Source organism: Acipenser ruthenus, chromosome 8, assembly GCF_902713425.1.
Source record: "Acipenser ruthenus chromosome 8, fAciRut3.2 maternal haplotype, whole genome shotgun sequence".
Lineage (NCBI taxonomy): Eukaryota > Metazoa > Chordata > Actinopteri > Acipenseriformes > Acipenseridae > Acipenser > Acipenser ruthenus.
In genome coordinates this window covers 53,569,829-53,595,442 of record NC_081196.1, presented here as the reverse complement: position 1 = coordinate 53,595,442, position 25,614 = coordinate 53,569,829, and the positions used below count along the sequence as shown (strand labels likewise).

The 25,614-nt window shown below is 38.3% G+C and overlaps 2 protein-coding genes across 4 annotated transcripts in view; both read right to left on the bottom strand.

The window, feature by feature from the left end:
* LOC117407021 (transmembrane protein 255B-like) overlaps positions 1-8,518 on the bottom strand; it is a 35,705-nt gene extending 27,187 nt beyond the window's left edge. The window contains exons 1-2 of one of the 3 annotated variants that reach the window (XM_059029275.1): positions 8,103-8,518; positions 629-771 (exon numbers count right to left, since the gene is read on the bottom strand). In XM_059029275.1, coding sequence (XP_058885258.1) covers positions 629-771; positions 8,103-8,151 — 192 coding nt within the window. In that variant the 5' untranslated portion in view covers positions 8,152-8,518. The remainder of the gene's footprint in view (positions 1-628; positions 772-8,102) is intronic. The other 2 variants (XM_034011553.3, XM_059029274.1) reach the window with 2 other exon arrangements.
* Positions 8,519-12,828: 4,310 nt separating this feature from the next.
* On the bottom strand, positions 12,829-22,310 carry LOC117407213 (rhodopsin kinase GRK1-like). Its single transcript, XM_034011926.3, has 7 exons — positions 21,272-22,310; positions 19,361-19,488; positions 18,593-18,750; positions 16,963-17,046; positions 16,116-16,240; positions 15,162-15,363; positions 12,829-14,674 (listed from the first exon to the last, which is right to left on the bottom strand). Exons 1-7 carry the CDS (start codon positions 21,971-21,973, stop codon positions 14,379-14,381), a joined length of 1,695 nt encoding a protein of 564 aa, XP_033867817.3. The 5' UTR covers positions 21,974-22,310; the 3' UTR covers positions 12,829-14,378.
* Positions 22,311-25,614: the final 3,304 nt, after the last annotated feature.

Here is a 25,614-nt window from a genome sequence, read left to right as displayed (position 1 = left end):
TTCCAGGTTTTAATATATGCTTGATTAGCCCCAGTGTATAGGTAACACGCACAGGTGTCATATTAAACTCATAGTAACATAGTAATAAAACTGCTATGGTACGGGAGTCTTATTTCCATCCCTGCAGTATTCATTCAGTAACCCTTATTTAATACAATGGTTCCTTCCTCCCATCCCTATGTAGAGTTAATGGTAAAACAGATTATTACAAATGTATATAATAAATAAATAAATAAGATCATTCAACCTAACAGAAGTTCAAACATATGTTGGTGACCAATCAAAATACAAAATGCTTCTAGATGCATGTGTTTGGCAGCCTCTGTCGTGCGTGCCCATCTTTTTCACAGTTAATTCATTCTTTTTTTAAAAAATACGGTATTGAATTGAATGGTGGCTTACACCCTGTCTAAACAAGCACAGAGACTGGAAGGTAGCACTCGCTTAGATTTGGTCTCAGTGTATTTTACAGCTGAATGAACAACAGCAATTTTTGACAGCTTCAGAAATTGAAGCAAAATGTTTTATGGCTTTGTGTACTCTTGAAATATATGTTATGCATTTAATTAGTCATGAAATGGTAATTAATATAGATTTTTACATTTAAAATAGAATGTGTGGTACTCACAATGATCCCTGGGTAATAACCAGCCACATCCACGTTGCCCGTGCGCGTGCCTGCTGCTAGGCCCAACACCAGAATGATAAGAGATAGCACTAGAAGAGCGACTGTGAACCAAAGCGCTGTCCTCCTTCTTTTTGCAAACTGTCCTGAAGGAGAGAGAATAATGATCTATTACCGAGTTATTTCCCATTCCCATTCCCACTCTCCTAATACAACTGCCAATGACATTGCTAGGGGTCAGGTGTTTCCACAATATGCTCAGCATGTACAGAAAGAAGCAAACAGGAAATTCATTGTATGATAATATGTACAAAACAGTTCTCTCACCTACCTTTCATTCATGTTGTTTTGGTTTCCAATTCTTGTATTGTTTTCCGTTTTTCATCACATTATTGAAACTTGAGCTCAGCATGTTTCAGAACAATATTTTCTCTAATAAATACCATTACAAGATGCTTCTAGTTCGCCTTTTGTTCAGCAATTTGAGACTAAAGGTACGAGAGTGATCAATGTGGTTAGTCTCACCTTGAACAGCTGTGATGAAACACTAACATTAGATTCAATAACAACACAGTTGTCAGCAGGGAAGCCGCACAGGTGTAGAAGGTAATATTCAGATGAGTCTCACTCACCTTTAATCTCCCAGTGATGAAGCAGGAACGCCCTTGTGAGGAACTATCAAGAAGCACGTTCTAATGATCTTTAGCAGAAAACATGGACCATGCTGCGCTCACACAAAAACAAGTAAAAAAGAAGCACTATAAGAACTGGAAACCAAATAACATGAATGATACATGGGTAACAATTATTACACCCTCCATTTATTCTACCTTTAAGGTATATTATAATAACAACAGTCCCTTATTGTTTCGCTGCTTTTCAGATTTTATTTCAAATCCATCTCAAGCGGACCAAAAATTCAGTCTCCCAGAAAGTGTACAGGAGTTGGACAACCAATAAGAAACTCCTACCATAACACTGTCAATGTGGGTGTAGGGCCACCGCTGAACAAGACAAGTCTGCAACATGTTTCACTTATTCTGGAGGGATTGAGGGTATGTGACTATCCCTCAAACCATGGTCAATTGATCCAGAGAAGTCCTGCATTTTGAGTTTTTTTGTTTTCATTTCTACATGGCCAATTTCAAACGATAGATTTCAACCTCACTAATACAGTGCATTTCTTCATGTTGACACTTCATGTTTTCCATTTTGTTACAGGGGTGGAAATACGGCTCCTATTGCATAGCAGTTTTCCAATTCCAGGTTTTACTAGGAGCTTGATTAGCTACGGTGTATAGGTAAGAAGCTCAGTCTTATTAAAACCTAGTAAAACCAGGAATGGATCAAACTGCTATGCAATGGGAGTCTTATTTACATCCCTGTGTTACATGACTTATTCTCTGCACTCTCCACCTTGGAGAATTACAAATGAGTTAGGAAAGCTGAAATAATGAGCTGCACACTGGGTCAGATAATTTGCTGTTGTATTTTACTGGACCTTGGGAAGATAATAAGAGATGGCCAGTAATGGCCAGTTTGTGTGATGCTGGCCTTTTATATATACTTTCCTATTTGAAACAAAGATATTTGCTCAACAGACAATCTATAGTAAAACACCCTTGGTTTCTAGGTAAACAGCACAGGTTAGGATAATTATCAGACCACTGCATAGTTAAAAAAACAACCCAAAAGTGGCACTGATGATATAATGATATAAATTACAGCACATTAACATGCTATAGTCTCTGCTGCAGTTACAGTGCTCTTTTTATCTTCACATAAACTCAGATTCTTTGTCAGAATCCTCTGTCCTGTAATGGAGCTGTCACGCTCTGGGTTCTGAACAGAGACAATTCTATTGCCCAGGGAGACACATAATTACATCATGATCTTCTAATCCAGGATTCCATAGTCCAGCCTTGTCTCTTCTGCAATTGACTAAATGCTGCTCAACATAACTTACCTTTTTTTTTCCTGAAAATCACTGTGTAATGAATGAGTCCTAGAAGATGTATGAGCGCATCCACATTTTGGACAATTCACTGAGTAAAAACGAACCATAATGACTTTTATATTAAATTCAGTGAAGCATGTGGAGTGTTTTCTGTTTGCAGTGTGCAGGAGAAACTTGAGAGATAAAAGGATCACATTAATACTGAGTATCAATTAACTGTTTTGAGTGTCTGCTTATTCACGCCATGCCTGGTGTAATGAGGGATATTGTGGGCTGGTTTCACAGTCCTGGAAGTAGTCCACGATTAGTGCTAATTGGGGTCTGTGAAACCAGTTGTGCAAGTCTCTTGGCAATTTTGCTACTAATAAACTAAATTTGCCACACTGGTTGCAAATAAAATACATTTGAAATGCATTTACCACATTGGTTTAAATAGGGATAAGTGTAGACATCTCTAGGCAATTTTGAATCTGAGAGAGGTGGCAACCTTATATGCACAGATTAATCCACAGATTGGGATAAACGTTAAACTAAACTCAGACACATATCAGCCACTAAACTCTTTAAGTGAGGTATGTTTTTGATTGCTTGTACAGTAACTTGAACAGGCAATTTTAATGCAGTATGTTATGAACTCACGTGGAGTACTGCTGTTTTAGCGAGGAAGAATTTAATTATCAAACAATTCCTTTCATTTCGTAAGATGGTCCCCATTGTGTTAACTTGCCACATTTGATTACTGTCCAGGGATGGAAATAAGACTACCATTGGATAGCAGTTTGATCCGTTCCTGGTTTTTACTGAGTTTAATATGAAACACCTGAGCTTGTTACCTGTGCACTGTGGCTAATCAAGCTCGTAGTAAAACCAATCTGTACTGTCTAGATTAGCCTCCTAAAGTTCATGTATATGTTAACAAAAATATGATTATGTGGTAGTCTAATGCAATTGGCATAGGCATGCACTTTTCCAATCGGTTTTTCCTTTGTCAGATATTTTTTGTTTGTTTTTTTGTGCTGCTCAATAATTAACTTCAGTGGCTAAAATATTGCTAGGCAAGGTTATTCTCCATTATTTGTTTTTAAAGTACACAAAGCAAATAGAAAAAATATTCAAAAAATCTTCCTACATAAAATATGCATACGTTGGCAAACATGCATTTGATTTCTTAGTGGTATTTATCTGAGAGCTGCTAATGAACTAGCTTAACCAGGCACTCCTTCCAAATACTTAATTACTGCACTTGCACACTTCCGAATACTACTTGAAGAGTTAACAGGAAGGAATGCAGAGAGGCCCAACACATGTGACTTGTTGGAAAAGCAGTGACAGGTTACCAAGAAGAAACGCCGATGTGTTCTTGTAAAACTCCAAGAAGTAACTTTTCCAATGACTCACACACTTGCAGTCTATGTTTCTGAGACCTTAGAATGCAGAGACACAGCACAAGGGCAGAACTGAAACACATTGTAAAAGCATAAATATATGGGCAAAGCATCAATACCATTCTAAAATCAAATACTCATTTACACTAGTGCTTTTATATATATACACTACCGGTCAAAAGTTTTAGAACACCCCCATTTTTCCAGTTTTTATTGAAATTTATGCAGTTCAAGTCCAGTGAATAACCTGAAATGGTACAAAGGTAAGCGGTAAACTGCCAGAGGTTAAAAAAAAAAGTTTAGGTTACCAAAAACTGAAAAATAATGTACATTTCAGAGTTATACAAAAAGGCCTTTTTCAGGGAACAAGTAATGGGTTAACAAATTACAGCTGTTCTGCAGCAATGGAAGTAAATTAAGACTTGAAAGTTGATGCTAACAATTCCTACAGGTGTCCCAACTTTTGTTGATTACTTACAAACCCTCTGTCTGTATAAAAGCAGTGTTGGAACAGACTGTGTTACTACACCCTCTTAAGCATTATTTGGACAGTATTGCACTGCAGGAAGTAGTATATTGCTCTCATAATGGCGAGAAAAAGGCAATTAAGAAAGGAAGACAGACAGACCATTATAACCCTTAAAAGTGTAGTTCTTTCCTTTAGAGAAATTGCAAAGAAAGCCAAGGTGTCAGTGAGTACAGTTTCCTACACCATCAAAAGGCACTTGGAAACTGGAGGAAACTCTGACAGGAAGAGGTCTGGCAGACCCTGTTGGAAAACATGGATCGAGAATTGATTAGCAGTTTGCTACGCATGTGGACTGGCAGAGCTATACTGGTGTTCTTTTCTGAAAAGAGACTAATATTGCAGATAGCAGACTGTTTGGTTCAAATTGCATGTACTGCTAACAATTGATAAGAGACCTTGCGTCTACAAGCTTCTTGTCCAACATTGCCTGCAAGCTAACAAGATAACAATGCTGTGGACCAGAAGGGGCCAGGCTCTAAGACTTTTGGGAATACAAAGCATAAAGGAGCTAAAAGGCTCCCAGGGACTGCCGTTGGACCCAAAGGTTCACAGGGAGAATAAGAGATAATGCCACTGGACTCAAAGGGTCTCAGGCAAAACTGAGAGATAGGAACAAGGAAGATGACAAAAACCAGATGTATGGACCTTTTTGGGGCACCACCAGGGGTCTGAAGAATGCACTGAGTTCAGAGGTCGTCACACTAGATTACACACACAGACACACACACACACACACAAAATTAAATATTAAAACAGAATAATGTGTTGTACCTTTTCTATTGGTTAAGTGTCAGAGAAAGAGGAGGAGAGAGACACCTATGCAGAAGGGTATTGAATGTCATGTAAAAGATGTAACAACTGGTAATCGATTCTATACTTGGACTGGTTTCCCTGCATGTATGAAATAAACTTAACACTGATTAAGAAATGGCGTCTGTGCAGTTTCTTAAGAAACATCGATACTCACGTTTTAAGTTACATCAGACCCAAAGCCACAACAGAATCAGAAGACAAGTTTCTGAGAGTCAACAGCTTGCATGATAGGCGGCTCACAGGACAACAGCTTCAAGCACAGCTTAACACTGGTCGAAGTAAGCAAGTCTCAGTTTCAACTGTGAAGAGAAGACTTCGAGCTGCAGGTTTGACAGGTCGAGTGGCAGTAAGAAAGCCATTGCTAAGATGGCAAAATAAGAAAAAGAGGCTTGCGTGGGCCATGAAGCACAGCCAGTGGACTACTGAAGACTGGAAGAAGGTCTTATGGACCGATGAATCAAAATTTGAAATCTTCGGTTCATCACGCAGGGTTTTTGTACGCCGTCGAGTAGGCGAAAGGATGGTGTGTGACACCAACTGTCAAACATGGAGGAGGAAGCGTGATGGTCTGGGGCTCTTTTGCTGGATCCAGAGTCGGCGACTTGCACAGAGTGAGTGGCACCCTGAACCAAAACATTTTGCAGCGCCATGCAATACCCTCTGGTATACGCCTAGTTGGTCAGGGGTTCATCCTACAGCAAGATAATGACCCAAAACATACCTCCAGGCTATGTCAGAACTACCTTAGAAGAAAAGAACAAGACGGTAGGCTTCAAATCATGGAATGGCCAGCACAGTCTCCAGACTTAAACCCCACCGAGCTGGTTTGGGATGAACTGGACAGAAGGGTGAAAGCAAAGCAACCTACAAGTGCAACACATTTGTGGGAACTTCTGCAACAGTGTTGGGAAGAACTTTCCGAACAATATTTGATTTCCATTGAAGAAAGAATGCCATGAGTGTGTTCGGCTGTTATATCTGCAAAAGGTGGCTACTTTGATGAGTCAAAAATTTAGATTAAATTTTGTTAAACAAAACGATTCCATGATTTATTTTTTTATCTCCAATTGTTTATTTGTTCTATGCTTTAATTTCAGAGTACATTGAGACATTAAACTGCGTAAATTTCAATAAAAACTGGAAAAATTGAGGTGTTCTAAAACTTTTGACCGGTAGTATATATATATATATATATATATATATATATATATATATATATATATATATATATATAAAATAGTGATCCATAGTAGGTAAATCTCCATGACCTACACACCATGTATTCACATGTAAATAAGTACATTCTGAATCCTGACAGCTGGACACATGTCTCCATGCAATCCCACATTCTGAAACGCGCTGAAGAATCCCCTGGCCAGGTTCACCAAGGATATAAGGGTTCATAAAAGCTCTAAAATAGAGGGAAGGAATGTTAAGGTTCTTTATGCCCAGGAACCCTTTTCAGGTGTGTACAGTATAATGATCCAATCACACCTTTACAAGCATAAACTGTATATTTTAGTTTGACGAAATCTGTAATGTTTTTTGTTAACCTTTCCTTTCAGAAATAAAAAAAAACAGATAATACATGTCTTTTTTTTCATATATTAATTTTCACTCAAAATCAATTTTAGACAGCTGTATTGAATATTGAATAATTCTCAATTTTGGAGCAACCGAGTCACTCAGAATGATTGCCGACATCATGAAGGGTAAGATACGGGCAACAGCTTTACTAAAATGGATTGTTTTCTCCAGGATATGACCCTCTAGTATCTAAATAAACCTTAATACCTAAATCTCATGAGGTACCACTTTACTGTAGTGTCTCTATACATTTGCAATGATGACATTTCATATAATTATGATTCTGAGATTCTCTCTGTCTAGCAAATGAAGCACCCTGGAACCCTTGACAGACAAACACAGAGAAAGGCTGCACATTCAACTACAGCTTCAACAGGGCAATGATGAGGAGAGCAATGAAAACGCTACTGAAGCCAGCAAGGGGCAGAAGAATGCGTTCTAAAACCGTATTTACTGCTTCTTTTAAAAAGTGTTTTCTGCATGGAGTGTATTGCATCCTGTTATCGATATGGAGTTGTCATTATAAGACTACAAAGGTTGCCTTGTATTAAGTGTTGAACAGCTAATGCACATGCATCATAATTCAATGGAATGTAAACATTATCCTAATTGGGCTGCTGAATGTTTGGGAGCATCACTGCAGTTGATGTAAAACGTGGTTTCACCACCGCTAGCCTACAGCACAGCTTTATTATTTTTTTGTTTTGATTGATAATATACAAAGTACAAACACAATGCTGTACAGAACAAATAACACGTTAATACTGTGTTAACCTCTTATATATTAAAAAAAAAATCTACATACAGTAATACATTTGACCACATGACGGTTTAAACTTTGGGTTTATAACATTTATCATACCAGAAAATGCACCATATACAAGACTGTACAGTATTTTAAACACATTGTAAAATAATAAATATTAATTGGCTACTTTTCTTTTTTTTTTTATTCGGCTGCAACATTATTGTTTTGCGATACCCCAAAACTAATACCGTTAATTAAGCATTACTTGTGCATTAGGCAAAGCCGAATTAACTAAAATAAACGCCTGTCACCGTTTTCTTTACAGTACACTGTGTATTTTATATCTCGTCCACTCCCGACCCTTTTTTTATGATATACATGTACATTAAGCTAAGAAATAAATAAATTAAGTCTGCATATTTTTCCCCAAAACATTTTTTAAAAAGATATACATTTACCTGCTGCATCTAATGCATGAACGGTGCTTGGAGTTGACGACTGTTGCATTTTGTCGTCAGCAATATTTCTTTGATGAAACACACAAGCACTGGAGAGCTAGAGATCCCTGGACTCGAGCAGGCAACTGTGACAAAGTAATATAATGGGACCTGCGCCTCCAATCGATATACCTTTGAAAAACCCTTTCTGTGTGGTTAATTCCTCACGGACATCATGCAGCTTCAGAACTCACCAAATAGGTTCAAATTGGATTAGGAGAACGTTTTAAAAAAAAAATCCAAATGAAGAGGTTGTCATCTGGAGATCGGATGAGGTCCGGATTCAGAACCCATAAGAGGTGCTGCGGCTGATAATTCACCCCACCACCACATCGCCCTGCTGTTTTGCATGGGTGTAATGTGACCCAGCAGAAGCCGAGCTGTGGAAATGACGATGGATCCTGCTAAACCACCAAGGAAATTCATCAACTACGTGGAAAAACAACAACACCGTTTAGTACACATTACACACTGGTCACGGTGTTGTTCGTCTTTATAACTACCATACAACTTTATATATCTGTCACCTTTTTAACACAAAACTACATTGAGTGTAGTTCAGTGGTACTTATAGTACTGTCTACACTATCAATACATTTACCGTAATTAATGTGCAGTTTTAGAGACTAGTAAATGTTATGTGAAAAAAAAGTCCTTGTCATAAGTTTAACATTTAACAAATATAAAATACAGCGATGGGTTAAACCATGATTTCTGATAAAACTGTATATAAGTTGCAAATTATATATATATATATATATATATATATATATATATATATATATATATATATATATATATATATATATAATAATTATTATTATTATTATTATTATTATTATTATTAATAATAATAATTAATCCTTACACCTGCTTGTCCAGATTGTATCTGTTCTTCACTAAAACTCTCACAGCACACAGGTTGTTGGAACTAATTACCCATCTTCATTTCATAGACATTTTATAAGCACAATAACATCCTCCTGCAGCCCCTGGCATTTCTGTGAAGGGCTCATCTACACTTCAGATTTTCACAATCATATAAGACGGCATCGTCATTCTCTCATGTCAGATTTCTACAGAAGCAATTTACCTGTCTTCTGTCTGTCAGGAGAATCTTTGATGGCTACAACTGATTCTACATATGATTATTATTTATTTCTTAGCAGACGCCCTTATCCAGGGTGACTTACAATTGTTACAAGATATCACATTATTTTTACATACAATTACCCATTTATACAGTTGGGTTTTTTTTACTAGAGCAATCTAGGTAAAGTACCTTGCTCAAGGGTACAACAGCAGTGTCCCCCACTGGGGATTGAACCCACGACCCTCTGGTCAAGAGTCCAGAGCCCTAACCACTACTCCACACTGCTAAATTTGCAAGAGGATCTTCATTTTGTAAAGTGCAGTAATTAATATAATGCTCCTTTTCCTCTGGAGAAAGCGTTTCATGCTCTAGATGCCTGTCACATTTTGGACTGATAGCTCAGGGGAAAGCAATGGCAGGACTGTACACTTAAACAATTAATTAGGGTTATTAACAACTGAGCAGCACAATAGATTTATGTCAGTAGGTGGTGCTGTGGTACTGCATGCTAGCAGATACAAAGCATATTGTTAAAATATTTGCTTAGATTGCAGATTGTGGGGACATCAGCAATGGAGAAACAGCATCCCATCTGAAGATTCTTTCTGGGTGTCTTTATTTACACCCCATAATGGAGTAATGGGTTCTGTACATGCATCTCAAAACAGCTGAAGATTCTTTCTGGGTGTCTTTATTTACAATTGGTTTTATATCATATCTCCGTTGCCTATGAAACTTCATATAGTTTTCATGAATATCTACTCTCATAGGCCTATGATATTATCACTATTGTCAGCTGTGCCTTGCTGGCTGTCAAATAATTACACCTGCATTACTGTAAATTCTCAAATGTTCCATCACTTAAAGAATGGAATATCTTACTGTATGTTGTCGAACAAAACGCCTCTTACAGGATAGGGGGAAATTAAATCACTTTAGAAAAACCTGTTGACAGTAATACATTCCATATCAGTAACCTTGAGATCATCCTGCATGTTGATATTCATGGAGTATGTAAACATGCATTGTATATGTAGGCTTATAGAATGTTTTGGGTAAATTAATAAATAATTAAACTGGAAGCTTTTTTTTCATCAGTTATTTTCCCAGTTTTTCTATCTGAATCTTCGGGCCCTCATATCAGTCTTGTGGATTAAAGATCAACGACTGACCTCCAGTGTACCAACCAATCGGCTCTCTTTCACCCATCAAACCTAAAGTACTGAGCCCATCTTGACCAGTAGGGGTTACTGGTCTGCAGCTGATTATCCTGGGCCATTGGAGCGAATTTGTTCAATGCCACTTTACCCTGCCAGACATTCACACACACAAAAAAATAATAATCAGGTGTTTCTACATTTTTATTGAAGAATCTAGTTTCTGGAACAATACATTTGCTTGTAGCATCCAAGATTTTCAAAATACAATATAGAGAAAGGTGCATTGTGGGCACAACTACGTAAACTGTACTGCAGTAACTGAATTAAATTTAGACACAAGATGCATCTTGTTGAAGTGATTAATAAACAGCACTCAAGGCAGGACAACAGCAGAACAAAGACTCCTGCTTTCAAAGAGAAGTGATTTATGATTTATAGGGGTGAATGGCTAAGCGCACAGATTCATTAGAGGAGGGCAGAATGATGTAATGGAACAGAAGAACGGCTGAACAGGACAGCCATGTGAGAGTAATTGAACTGGATAACTTTCAAACTGAAAAAGAAATGTGAATTGGGGTAGACTTGTTTTATCAGGATCTACTCTTCAGTTCTAGATGCCTCCCATAGACTAATGTATTGTACTATAGGCTAGATAAGTGTCTTTATAGAAGATACGCTGATTCAAGAAGAGGGGAGCCTCTGTTGATTGCCTCTGATATTCCACCTCTTAATCCTCCAGAATACCAAGTGGAGGACTTTGCTTCTGAGTGGAACGAAATGGAGCAAGCAATGCAGAAAGCAAGGGTTTTATACCGGGCTTACAAGAGTGCACCTAGGGTTTGAAGAATCTTGTGGAGGTCGATGAAGGTAGCATGGGAAAACAGGTTGTCCCAAGGGCATGGGGCTGGACAGGAGAGGTCTTTATCCCGCCCAAAAAATAATCTACCATGTGGAGGGTAAGATATTCTTCAGCATTGTGGCACAAAGGTTGTCAACTTATCTATTGAAGAACCTCATGATTGACCCCTCCATTCAGAAAGCTGGTATCCCAGGCATATGGGTAAGTATTACATAAGCTGCATTTGAGTTGCATACCCAGTACTAGAACAGGGTTAGTAAAAGCCTACTTCGAGAGCTTGCAGTTCTGCTTTTCAACTGCACATTTTCTCACTACTTGGCAGTTTCTCACAGTTGGAATCATGGCAGGTTGCACTATTTCTCCACTTAGCGCATACATCACCACCATTACTATAACAGTTCAAGCTTTCTTTGTTGCAAAATATTTATTTAAATACATCATTCATAATTCTATTGTAGATATTTTACATGATAGCATCATACATATATCCTAGTTTTTCATATTGTTTTCTATTCTACTGACATTTTCATCTCGCAGGAGTTGTAGTCTTTTCTACGCACTAGTTTTTCATCTGCAGGTCAGGATTGAGTCCCATTGTCGGAGCACTGTGGTTTTCAAGTCAGAAAGGATCATTTGATACACACAAGCCCCTCAATACCTGTTTGCCCATATTGTTCTGCATACGTTTAAGCTTACAACCAATGCAAAGATTCTGTACTTCATCACAGTTTTCTGACCACTTTGTTGTCTTGCTTTATGGTGTTATTGAAGCAGACTTCAAGGCATACGAGCACACCACCAGAACACATTACTGCATTAATATTACAAGTGTCTAAAACGTGTGTTAACTTTCTATTAGCCATTAATTTAATACACATTCATACTGGAAGTATGATTAAATGTAGCCGTTGCACAGGGAAATAACACATGCATTGTACTTATATAAACAAGTCTAGCCCTAAGAATCTTCAAAGGAGTGATGACCATATCCTTAAAACCCATTTCATTGCAAATCATTTATTTGTGATAGTGCAGAATTTCAAGTACAAATCTAGGTATAAAAATAAACTGTTGCTTCCAGATGCCTAGTTACTTCCAGAGCTGTAGGTCACTAATTGCTAGACAACACTGACCTACTGCATATTACCAGTAAAAAAATAAACAAGCAAATAAACGATATATTTTTACACAAGGATGACATTTTTAAAGCCTTGGTTAATATCAATAAATATGAGTTTTTAAATATTTCAGGTATTTCAAAAAAATTGGTTCTTTATCAATAACGCAATTGTAAATATGAGTGAAGACTCAAGCTTAGTTTAAAAGGGATTTAAGGATCGCATACACATTTAAAATGATTGTTTTATACAGGGTTATCCAAAGGCCCTGCTGTTAGTACAAGACATCAATTCCAATTCATATCCCACTTCATAATATAGGCATGTAATCGCTCGATAGTTCATTGTCATGCATGACTTCTAAACAACCCTGAATGGGACTGTTTGAAATATAGACTTCACTGATCTAATTTATTAGAGTCAGTTGTGGGAGTAAGCAAAAACAATGCAAGCTTGATCAGAGTTATAAATGTATGCTTTTATTTTTAAGCGTATTATTTAGCTGTGAAGATTCAAAAGGGTAAGCTTTTGTTCATTATGCAAAACAAGAACTAGACCCACAAATCGGCCGTCTCCATGAAACTAGTTTTCACACACATTAGAAAAATACAAATTTATTACTTAGGCTAATGATCTCACCTTATGGTTCAGACAACATACCAAGCCCTGATTTGAAGCAAGTGCAAAGGGAAATTTTCATAGAGGAGTAAAATAAATTGACTATAAAACTAGTACAAGAACAAATCAAGAACACGTTTTTTTTTCTGTTAGTTTTAAATCATGACATTTGCAGTGTTCGTCTCTTGAGAAATGTTGCCATTATTATTATTATTATTATTATTATTATTATTATTATTTATTTCTTAGCAGACGCCCTTATCCAGGGCGACTTACAATGCCATTGTGTTTGCACTTGCTTCACAGGAGCCCATAATGTCTTCATGAGGAATTGTGAACCTGCTTTGTAACTCAAAGCATAGATTTTAATCGTACATTGGAGCTGTAATGTACAGTATGTAATGTACAGTATGCAGTGCCTGATCTGCCCTACTGTTCAGTCTATACAATAATGAATGAATTGCACAGTATTTGTTACACATGCAATAGACCACTGCAGTCAAATTGCATTAGTAACAGCGAGTACAGTACTGAAAACCTAGTTACTGGAATGAAAACTCAAATTTGTCATGTAATCTATAGAGAATGACAATGTTAGTCAACCAGCTTGTGTTTTTACCAAGTAAATTATGATCCTGGGTACCCAGTTCATAACATCAGCATGTTCAACTCGAACGTTAAAATTCCTCCAACATAACTAAATATTTTCCATATTTATAATATATTGGACTTTCTATTTTTATTTCATACAATTTTGTTTGTATTCATATTAACTAAAACTTGGCTATATCTTGAATCTGGTTGTATTTTTTGCACACTACATACACACCAGAGCTTCTATTTACTGGTTTACTCTAAAAGGAGTACAGTGTTCAGTATTCTGTTTCCAGCTGGCTTGGGGGCAGGATGTCATTCCATTGGCTGAGCTCCGAACATGAACTTGGCACGTAACTCAAGGTACTTGTGCCATCATTATCCTGCAGCCAGATTCATTGCAGGACACATCAGAATGAAACAGAGTTGCATACAGGTTTATTCAAAAAGACCCGAAACTCTTTCTTCGTGTTTTGTGAACTTTCGCTTAGGGTCATCACATTTATCTTCCTGGTTTTGAGGACAGTGTCCCAGGATTTCAGTATCTTTTCCCATGGACACAAAACTACCCTGTGTTTTTTAGTCTTCTGCATCGTGGCATGGGACTGCACAAGCATTAACAGCAGTTTGCTCCTCTGAGGTGGAAACCCTAGCCTCCTTGACAATGCTCAATGGGAAGATATCTTGCACCAAACCAGATGAAAAACAGAATCCTGCACTCTATAACCATAGCTCTTCAGTTTCTTCATTCATCCAGATATCATGCGTATTCTTCTTGAAAAGGACGCAACCTTCCTAAGAAATAGAGCACACCCCGGATTTGTTTGCTGGCAGTTCTGTAATGGATTCCCTCTTCAGATCGTTTGGTAATTTTCCGTCAGTGCCCCACATGTTGAGCTCTCCAAAAACACCAGTCTCTATCATTTCCTCCTGCCAGGGTATCGCGATGTTGCCAGTTGCAAACTCATCAAAGAATTCTTTATCAGGATCATCAAGGTTAACACCTTTTACAGTGGAAAAGGCACCTACATCCTGGATGTCTTTCGCATAAACGGTTTTAGAGTCTGGAACAAATGGAGGCGGGAGTATACCTAGAACGCAAAGGAAAGGGAATGATGAAACACTTGGTAAATACTGACTATAAATTATTTGAATCTGCAGTGTCCCATAGTCATGTTAAATTTATACTAGAGGGTGCGTGACTCTTTGCTATATATACCGCAGTGCTGCATGTTGTGCAGGGTGAGTCGGGAACATGTGGTTTCAATCCCGGCCGTGACAAGTTGGCAGTCTTTTATTCATTCCTGGAATGGTCTTTCTATTTTGAAATTGAGACATTTTGACAAATGCTTCAACAATGTATTAATATGAAGTGGTTATTAGTATATTAACTACTAAGGCAACACTGCTTTTCATAAACAACTCTCAAAATACTGTAAATGTTCAACATAGGTTACTGAAACATTTAAATAAGGTACCCTGCTGAAAAACCAAGGTACTAACCATAATATCATAATGTAATAATTAGATCTGAATTCACTAATACAATAATGGGCTTTTACAAAAAGGTCCTTGTACCTGCGTCCAGCTTTCTCCAGTTAATGCTGCTGAAGAATGGGTGAACCCGGAGCTCATCACAGCTGTTATTCTTGAACCCAAGTCGCTTAGTCACGTCCTTTTCCAGCAGCCCTTCACAAAAGGATTTGGCCTCTTCACTGAACTTCTCTGTGTAGCTCACTGGATCATTGAGAATACGCTTTTTAACTTCCTTGTTTTCAACCTGAAAAGGGAAGAGCAGGTGTCAAGAGGCACGACCATCGCATTCTCTTCATCCCTGGATCCATAGAGACAGTTCAGCTACATGTGGACTTCTGCTTCTTACAGTACAGTGCGGTATTTGCTTACACTTTATAATGTGGCAGTAATTCAAATATACATACTGTATATATGAGCTAGCATGTTTCCTATTGAATTCATATATACATTTCTGTTGGTGATACTGGTTTCACTCGTAACTGTGACACATACCCTAGCACAACTCTTACCCTATGCCTTATACAGGCTTTACAGGCACATCCACATTGAAATGAAAAATACATGTTACACAATGTTACAAAACTACTTACAAACATCTTTGGCAGACTAATTGAGTCCTTAAATGAATGTTTCACTGCTTGTGAGTAATCTAGCTTTTCTTACCTCCTGTATTTATTTTCACCGAAATGGCACAAGCACAAGCATTGCACATGAAATTACTCTCAATGTCCACAAGGTGGCAGGTCTTCCTGAATACCTTTTTTTTCCTGTAGGGATTTTATATTTTTGTAAAGGGGAGAAAATATTCAGAAATAAGCCAATTGAATTGAATGGAAAGGCAAGGGCTGGATTTGAACCTGCAAACTATACGGTTCAAAGACGAATGCCTTATATTCAACTGAAGAGCAAGCTCTGTAATAGAGAGGTAAGTGTGTGTCGTATGCTGATGTGATATTATGAACTCATCAGGCGCGAGGAGGAGATTCATTACAATACCTTTTCTCCTCTGGATCTGAAGGGGCCCTTGGCTGCAATCATTTCGTACAGTGTCACTCCCAGGGTGAAGTAGTCCACGGAGTAGTCATACTCCTCGCTTCTCAGGAGCTCAGGAGCCATGAAACCTAAGATTTCAAACAACACACTTCAATTGCTGTACATTTGCACTGGTTATCCATTAAAAAATAACAAAATTAAAAAAAAAATGTTAAGAGGAAAAAACAGCTGTCCATAATGTATCATGTATCCTGTTATTATAGATTCACTTCCAGCTGTGCAGTAGCTCCTACCAGTTAATGCTGTTCAAACTATAGTTTCCTATAATATACTATAGTATGTACTGCAGTAATATAGGAAACAATATTGTTTTTAGACAGTACTGTGGTTTATTTTTAAATGGTTTATACATAGGTTGGTTCCTTATACTAAGTGAATGTATACCGAGTGGCTAGAGAAAGTGAAAACAAAGTCTAAAAAACGATGTGATCAACAGAAAACTAATAAAGGACTTTTAAAGTGGTTTCTAATTTCCCCACAGTGAAAAACAAGGCCCACGTTTGTGAATGGCTGCTCCACAGACAGTAAACTTTGTAGGGAAGCAACTGCAAAGCAAAGCCAGGTTTTCAGAGAGGAATAAAGTCATATTAATTGTAACAAGAAACTCTAATTGAACTGCTCCTTCTTACAACTTAGTTGTTTCTGGCTTGTTGTATTCTTGTAAAAATGTGACTTTAGTAACCTACCATTTACCTCAGAGCCACTATGCTTGTACAATGTTTAACTACACTTTGCTCGCGCTTGGTATCACACTGTACACTGTGTAAGGAATATGATAAGGTGCACTTACCTGGGGTTCCTGCATAACCTTTTGTTTTTGTTTCACCGTCCTTCAGCTCCACTGCAAGTCCAAGGTCTGAAATACGCACATTTCCTACAGAACAGACGCCAGTTACTGGAGCGTACGTCAACCTAAAACACTGAATCTAATATTAACTGCCTGCAAGTATCAGTGGGGAGAAATACTGGGACCAACACAGCCTCGTAAAAGCCATTTCGCTATTTTTCAGTCTTTAGTAAGATGGTTACTTGTCTTCCAAAGCACTGTACTTATTCATTCTGCTTATTAAACCATTATGGAGTAGTGGGCAGCAGTGTGAGGTAGTGGTCAGGGCTCTGGACTCTTGACCAGAGGATCGTGGGTTCAATCCCAGGTGGGGGACACTGCTGCTGTACCCTTGAGCAAGGTACTTTGCCTAGATTGCTCCAGTAAAAACCCAACTGTATAAATGGGTAATTGTATGTAAAAATAAGGTGATATCTTGTAACAATTGTAAGTCACCCTGGATAAGGGCATCGGCTAAGAAATAAATAATAAATATACACTGCAGTGCAAAAGTCTTAGACATGTTGCTTTTTTCTACTCTGATGCATTATGAGCATCAACAATTTACTCAAAGCCTCCACTATTGTTTTCTACTATTATAACAACCTTGACTTGCATAAAAAAGGAAAAACATTGAGTGAAATAGTTTGCATTACTTGATTTTCAAGGTGTGGTATCTGAAGCATAATCAACAAGTACAGAGAAACATCATCTGTAATTGACAAACCCAGGACTGGAAGACCCAAAAAGCTGTCCAACAAGGATGAGCAATACTTGAAGATAATATCCTTAAGGAATAGAAAGAAGACAAGCGTTGAATTGACAACAGAACTGGCAGAAGGCCCAGGTGTCGTTGCCTATCCATCAACGGTCCAAAGCACCTTTGACCATTGTTCCATTGATGTGTTCTTGTGCATATTTTAGTCTTTTAGTCTTGTTTCCCTTTCTTAACAGAGGTATTCTTACTGCAACACATCCTGATTTCAAGAGTGACCTGTGTATTGTTGATTTGATGGACAACGACACCTGTGCCTTCTGCCAGTTCTGTTGTCAATTCAACGCTTGTCTTCTTTCTACAATGTAGGAGGAGTTACACAAAATATAATATCCCCTTAATGCATATAGTGGCTATGATAATTTGTGTTAAATGTATTTTCATTTCCAAAATATCTGGTATTACTTTAGGTTAAAGCAAGCTCACGGTTCCTATGCCTTATTGAGAGGTTATCTTTTTGCACTTGTGCTTCCTGGGTCACTTAACCTCAACAGTGTCTTCTGAGTAGAAAGCTTGTTATTGGCTGGAAGCAGTCCATAGAGGAAGCAGCTGATTGCTTATTGACAGGAAAGAAGCCATAGAAAGGGTGGGGATGATTTTACTCTCTAAGTGAAATGACCCAGGAAGTGCAAGACAGACAGTCTAAAAGCATGGCTTGCAAACTCAGATTTCTTTAACCTAGAGAGTACCAGATACAATGTTTCAATCCGGAAATATATGTTTCTTTCAACCCTGCACATATACAATGAATGAATGTGTACGGCAGAGAAAATGCATGGAACTGCTTTGTTAGCTACGCTTCACACTTTAAAAGCTTACCATTATTGTCCAGGAGTACATTCTCTGGCTTGAGGTCTCTGTAAATGATTCTGTTTTGGTGAAGATGCTCCATCCCACAGATGATCTGTGCTGTGTAGAAGCAGGCTCTGGGCTCTTCAAAGCCTGGGTTATTCTCATCAACATTATAGATGTGGTACCTGTCGTTGCAATCATAGTCAAAGGAGATATATTAGAAATGATTGCAAAACTTTCTTTAAAAAAAAAAAACTAAAAAACTAAACTGAACTAAATTCTGAGATAAACTTGAAAGAAACTAAATCAAGTATTTTGGCAAATTTATTTTTGTATACGTTTTTAATATGTTGCCACTATCGCTGCGCACAACTGTCAGCGTGGTCACCTAGCATGTAATGATCTCCCTGTTGGACATTCATCCCAAAGTCAGTTTCAAATAAACGGTAAGCACAGAACATACCAGACCTCTGTGAGTAGTACTTCTGACATTTTTAAAGTATCCACTAGAGGCAGTGTTAAGGAGAGCAAGAAGTAAAAAGTCATCACCCAAGGTCTACCGCCCCACACCAAGCTAGTTCAAGAAAAAAGACACACGCCTTACTTCATTTACTGTAATTGCTGTAAAGACCGTCCTGGAATCCTTTAAGAACTGATGTGCTCCTATTCCCAACGCTTGTTGGTCCCCAGCTATCCAGAAGTTGATGGGAATTGACTATTACAATATCTGACTATTACAAAAAGATTTGTTTTGTTTATACCACCTGAACGGCATCTGAATACTTTTCTTTTTACCTCAGGTCTCCACCATTCATTATCGTCATCACCAGGCAAAGGTCAGTTCTGGTCTGAAATGCATACGCCAATGAGACAATGAAACGGCTATGGACCCTGGCAAGGATTCTTTTCTCGACCATCGCGCCCTGCAAGACGACAAGGCACAGAGTTAGAACGAGGACACACTTGAACACAGCATTACTAAACTGACCATCAGTGCTTACAATTATACCCATTTTTTTGTTGGTTTTTCCCCCAACAGAAAGGAAACATCTCTTGACAAAGGAGGTCAATTAAGACTTGATCAATGAAGTCCATCCAGTAAGTCAATGACTGGGAGCTGGAATTTGAGCACCTGCTCTTATTATTATTAGTTTATTTAGCAGACGCCTTTATCCAAGGCGACTTACAGAGACTAGGGTGTGTGAACTATGCATCAGCTGCAGAGTCACTTACAACTACGTCTCACCCGAAAGACGGAGCACAAGGAGGTGAAGTGATTTGCTCAGGGTCACACAGTGAGTCAGTGGCTGAGGTGGGATTTGAACCTGGGACCTGCTGGTTACAAGCCCGTTTCTTTAACCACTGGACCACACAGCCTCCCTGCTCTGGGCTGTACCTAGTCCAACACCATGGTGTCTCTTTATACTGGGATAAAAAAAAACAATTGCCTGTTTGTGTATATTGTTTGTATCAATAAATAAACCATATGAAGTAACAAAGCCCAATCATTATTTATTTTCCATGTTTTCCCAGGCAAATATGAGGATAATATTGAGGGACAGATAGAAAAGAAGTTCTCTTGCTTCTGTTCAGTGTTGATACTCATTGTTTGAGTCTAAAGGTGGTAAAGATAATCTGTATCAGTACAGTATGTTAAACAGACAATGGCACTTTGCACTGAAAGTCATTACTATGAAAATAAAAACTAAAGTGTAAAATAAAATGTATATCTGTTTTGTACAAATATGCTAATGTACTTTCCTTAGGTCTCACTAAATGGCAGTATATATCGGGAGTGAACTCAGCACTAGGGGGGAGCTGATCAGTAAAAATCACACACAGTATTCCATCGATATAACATGTTTCTGAACCCTACATTTAGAAAATATTCAACAACGAAAACAATTTAAACAAATGAATAAAACCTAATTGTTTAGTTTTGAAATATGATATCTTCAGCAGGTTGAGAACATGCCTCAGACCCGCACACACCCCACACAGGTTATTTATTGTTCCCCATCAATAACAGTAATTAAGAAGGCTCCTAAACACTTGTGTAAAATACAGCCTTGCTAATCTTGTCTGAGGTCATGTTCCAGTGAAGGTTATACAAATGTCTCCTAATCGCCCACTTCAGCGGGTTCTTAGAGTTTGCGATCCAGTAATAGCATGCATGAATCCCTGCTGGGTGGGAACTCCCCTCATGAGATTTGTAGATTTGGAATTGAACAGATGGGATTATTTTGGGGATTAGAAGGATATGGTATGCAAACAAACATTTTATTTACAGGAATGTAAAATCAAGAACAAAACAAAAGTAAGTACTTTGTGCAAGAATAGATATGTTCATATCCAAGGGTTCATTGACTGTGGTCCAATTCCTAGTCCTGTGTATGAACTGAGAAGAACTCATAGTATGAAACCTCGGGGCTCGGCAGTATCGTCATACTTTAGAAGAATTAAAACCACAAGGACAAGTTCCATAAACCTAATCTGAACAGTCTACAAATAAACATGGTTAAGTGATAATTTAAACATATATACACAAATTCAGAACAGCCACAGGAGTTATAATACTAAGGTATACCCAACCGCCATTTTTTTTTCTCCAAAAATTGTGTTTACTTATGCAGTAAGTCAGTTGAAAACCAACCAAGCAACCAACCACAAAAATAATAAAAAAGATGAATAAATAAAATCCCTTACCTCATAGCCGCTCCTCTTCTTAAGCCTTTTCTTGTTGAGTTTCTTGTTGGCATAAAGTTTCCCAGTGCCCTTCATTTGCGTGGCGAAAACCTCCCCAAAGCCACCCTTGCCCAAGACTCTGAAGTCCAGAAACCAGTCTTCCCCGATGGGCTGAGCTTCTAACCATTTCCACTGGAGGAACCTATTGAAGTACATGGTCTCCTTGAAGTTGGTGAAGGGGGCATCCTTCAGGAAAGCCATGGTGCTCTCCAGAGTCTCCACGAACAAGTCATCCTTAGTGGTCTGGTGTGCCTCTTTCACCTGGGAAACAATCTTCTCGTCTAGTTGGGAGAAGAAGTTCCTGGCCCCCGTCTGCATGTACTTTGATATGATCTTGGAGGCCTTCTGCACCCGGTCATTGTCCTCTGCTGTGTCATATTCCTCGATGTCCTTCCAGATCTTGGACGCTGGTTTGTATTCTGGAACCGTCTCCAGGTACTGCTGGAAGAGTTGCTTCCCGATAGGCTGTTTGGTGCAGATGTTGTCGAATTCCAGGTCAATCATGTCCCTCAGGCCTTCAGACTGGGTGATATGGGGCAGCTTGAGTTTGGCATGGTACTTCTTGTCCCAGGTGGGTGCGGTATTGGAGCTGTTGTCGAAGCTGCCTCTGGCACAGATGTAAGCAGAGTTGGCTACCACGTTCTCCAAACCCCCTATATCCATCCTCGGAGCTGGCTGCTGCTGTTCACGCCTATCTAAGATGAAGACATCAGACCCGAAAGTGGCCTAACAGCGGGTAGTCATCAGATCTTACAGGAGTTGAAGATGACTGCCCTCGCAGCAGCTTCAAGTCCTTCAAGCAACTCCTGAGAAAGGTTAAAGGTCCTTTATCCGAGACAGGTGGCTGGTGCAGAAGGAGACGTAAATATGACCCAGGTAAAGTAGAAATCTTCAGATTGCGAAATTCATTTGCTGGAAACCTGCTTGACCACGCTAGATAGTTTGCCAACTCAAAAGTGCTAATCCAGATCCCCAGAGATATTATAGAGTGGTTTAGCTAGAGAGGTGGACGAATGGCAGCGAGGGAAAATATGCTTGAGTCAACACTTTTCTAAAGTCTTTATCCACTTACTGTATAATATGTGCTAATTATTTCTCTCCTAGCACATGTCTTCCCCTGCTCCTGTGTTCCCCTCAGCTGCGCTTGGAACATTATAAGCATGCTGAGCATGATAGCAGACGGGAGATTCATTTATTAGGTTCCGACTGGCAATTTTCAGTTAAAAAAGTTTAATTCAAAATGAGGCCCCCTGTTATTAAATATATTTTTTAAAGAAAGGACTCAAGGTAATAACACACTGCAAAAAATAGAAATGGGGGTTTACAATATTAATTATGGTTTACCAACAACTATCCATCCCCATAGCCTGCCTTTTAAAACTTTCAATTCCACCTTGTACTATAAGCTAAAATATGAAATGATAAGGCGCTAGTGCCTAATTTGCTAGCTCAAATGACATGGGTAATAAACTGTTCTAAATGTTGTTTAAGTGTAGAAGCATGGGGTCCAGTATAAACCCACAGTTACATTTGAACCCCACAAAAAAATAAAAAAGAATGTGTAAACATTATTACTACTACTTTTATTTGTATTGATTGCTTTTAAAATCCTAACAATACTGCTGGTAAGGAGTAGGCCGTTTCTTCATTGTTGAGGTTATAAAAGACAATTTAGGTTAAAAATGGTTAGGGTGTGTAGTACACGATTGAAATATTTAGTACATGTTCCAGTTTGAATTACTACACATACTAATATTAGTATGTGTTGTAATTCGAATAAGTACATATTGTAAATATGTGTAAATTAGTCAGGGGTTTTCTTTGTAGGGCATTGGTAAAGTGAGTGTAATTGCCACAGTCGAGTTCTTTGGCTAAATCAAACTGTTTTCCAAAAAAAAAAAAAAAACATTAAAACTGCACTTTATATAGAACTACTGATTTGTGTTTATTTATCGATCTCAGCAACAGTAAAATACAAGCTTTTATTGGACATTTGTTTCCACTGCTATCGGGCTGCTTTCTTTTGACATTTGCAGCAAACTTTAACCAATCAAAATGTTCTTGCAAAACTATCAACTACAGAACTTATTCATTTAACACATTACGGTTATGGAAGCAAGCCTATTGTGTATGGCAAGTACCAAAATAAAATAAAACCTGCATGCATAACCTACATTATTATTATTATAATTTACTTTCTGACTGAGAAAGGCTCTTAGTTTTTTGCTATAGCACTGCGCTGGTGCACTGAATTAGAGGTCTTAGTTTTTTGCTATAGCACTGCGCTGGTGCACTGAATTAGAGGTCTTAGTTTTTTGCTATAGCACTGCGCTGGTGCACTGAATTAGAGGTCTTAGTTTTTGCTATAGCACTGCGCTGGTGCACTGAATTAGAGGTCTTAGTTTTTTGCTATAGCACTGCGCTGGTGCACTGAATTAGAGGTCTTAGTTTTTTGCTATAGCACTGCGCTGGTGCACTAAATTAGAGGTCTTAGTTTTTTGCTATAGCACTGCGCTGGTGCACTGAATTAGAGGTCTTAGTTTTTTGCTATAGCACTGCGCTGGTGCACTGAATTAGAGGTCTTAGTTTTTTGCTATAGCACTGCGCTGGTGCACTGAATTAGAAGTCTGCATCTTCTCTGTTAGTTTTGCTTTAATTTCCTGTTTGAGCAATTTAGAGCACGTTCTTAATATATTTAAATGGGTTTTTGACCCGAAAGGCCACTATAGAGGTGTTACATCTTGTTTTGAAGAGAGTGTTGGGAGTAGCCCAGGACAGAGTGACAAGAGGCACAGCCACAACACTAGAGCAATCGTATACTGTGTTGTCATGGCAACTGCAATAAAGTAAGTGGGCGAACCCTTATAAAAAGATTGTCCCCTAGTAAAAGCACAGCAAAGTGTAATAAAGCACAGTGGAAGCATGGTAAATCAGATAGGCACTGTTAAACACATGGTAAAGCAATTATAAAAAAAAATAAACAAAACAAAAAAAAACATATGGCAAAGCAGGGTAAACTATGGTAAATGCACAGTATAAAAAAAAAACACAACAAAAATACCGTGGTAAACTTCTGGAAGGGAAAACAGTGGCAGCACCAGAAGGGAAGCAGGATGAAAACTCCACTATTAGTGAATGAATGTACCACATGCTATCTGGAGTTGTCTTCTTAAAGCATGATAACTTTTATTATGTTTTTTTGAAATGGCATTTGAAGCAGTCAAAATAAAGCAGCACATATATGCACACACCCAACATGTCTGAGATATTCATTTCTTTCTAAATGTAAAGTTTCCGTATATGACTCACATTTACCCTTCTGAATGTAAAGTAGCAGCAGGTTTGTACCAGATTGCATGCAGACAACAAGGAACCCTAGGAGAACCATATTCTCAGCTTAACACGATTCAAATGTAAAGCAAACACGTTTTGTCACCTGAAGTAATAATTCGAAAAAAAAATTGGGAATAGCAACCATGAACTCCTTATCGTTGACAAACCTGCAGAGGATGCTATGGCAGGTGATGAGGTAAGGAGGGACCCCAGCAAATCCAGCTGGCTGAACAATAAGCATGCTGCATCTACTGCCAGTCTGTGGTTTGAGATATAACAGGCCCTGAAGTTTACTAATGTCGTTATGACAATAACAACAGCATCATGCAAACAAACAAACCCCCTTTGGAGCTGTTGTGGATGATTTACATTTCTGCACTTAGTCACAACACAACATTAAGCAACATTTTCATAATTTTCATGAATTTCAAGACTGAATCAAATGTTGTTTCCTACGATGAAGTCATGATGAACACCATCCAGTTCATATGAACAGTCCTTTACCAACCGTTATTTACAATCGACTGGCACTTTTCTAATCCCAAACATTCATTGCTTATCACCCTGCGTAACAGGTCACTTAACCTCAAAACGTGTTAACGAGCAAACATTGATGTGATGCAATTCAATGCATGCACTGATCTGCTTTAACTGATAAGGGGTTCCTGACTCAATTCAAAGAAGAGATTTTTAATGTAATCTGCTTTTGAAATATGTATGTGTGAAAGTTGGCAGGTTCCAATCCTTATCACAAGCAGGTATTGTTTAGAAGTTAAGTGTTTCAACACACCAAGGTCTTCTAAAGGGTTTAAATGACAAGTGAAGTAGACCTAAAGGACTCTCCCCTCAAAGGAGCGATTTTGTATTTGGGTGCATGTGTATTGTGCCTGTGTTGAAGGCAAAAGGTTATTTTGAGGTGAAGGAATTTGTTTTCGTGGATATGATTGGCCAGCTGATGTTTATCTGCTTGC

Coding starts and splice junctions, on each gene's coding strand:
- LOC117407213 (XM_034011926.3), bottom strand. CDS start 21,973: ATGGATATAGGGGGTTTGGAGAACGTGGTAGCCAACTCTGCTTACATC. Junction 18,751..19,360: donor ATGAATGGTGGAGACCTGAG/GTAAAAAGAAAA, acceptor TTGCAACGACAG/GTACCACATCTATAATGTTG. Junction 16,241..16,962: donor AGGTTATGCAGGAACCCCAG/GTAAGTGCACCT, acceptor TTGAAATCTTAG/GTTTCATGGCTCCTGAGCTC.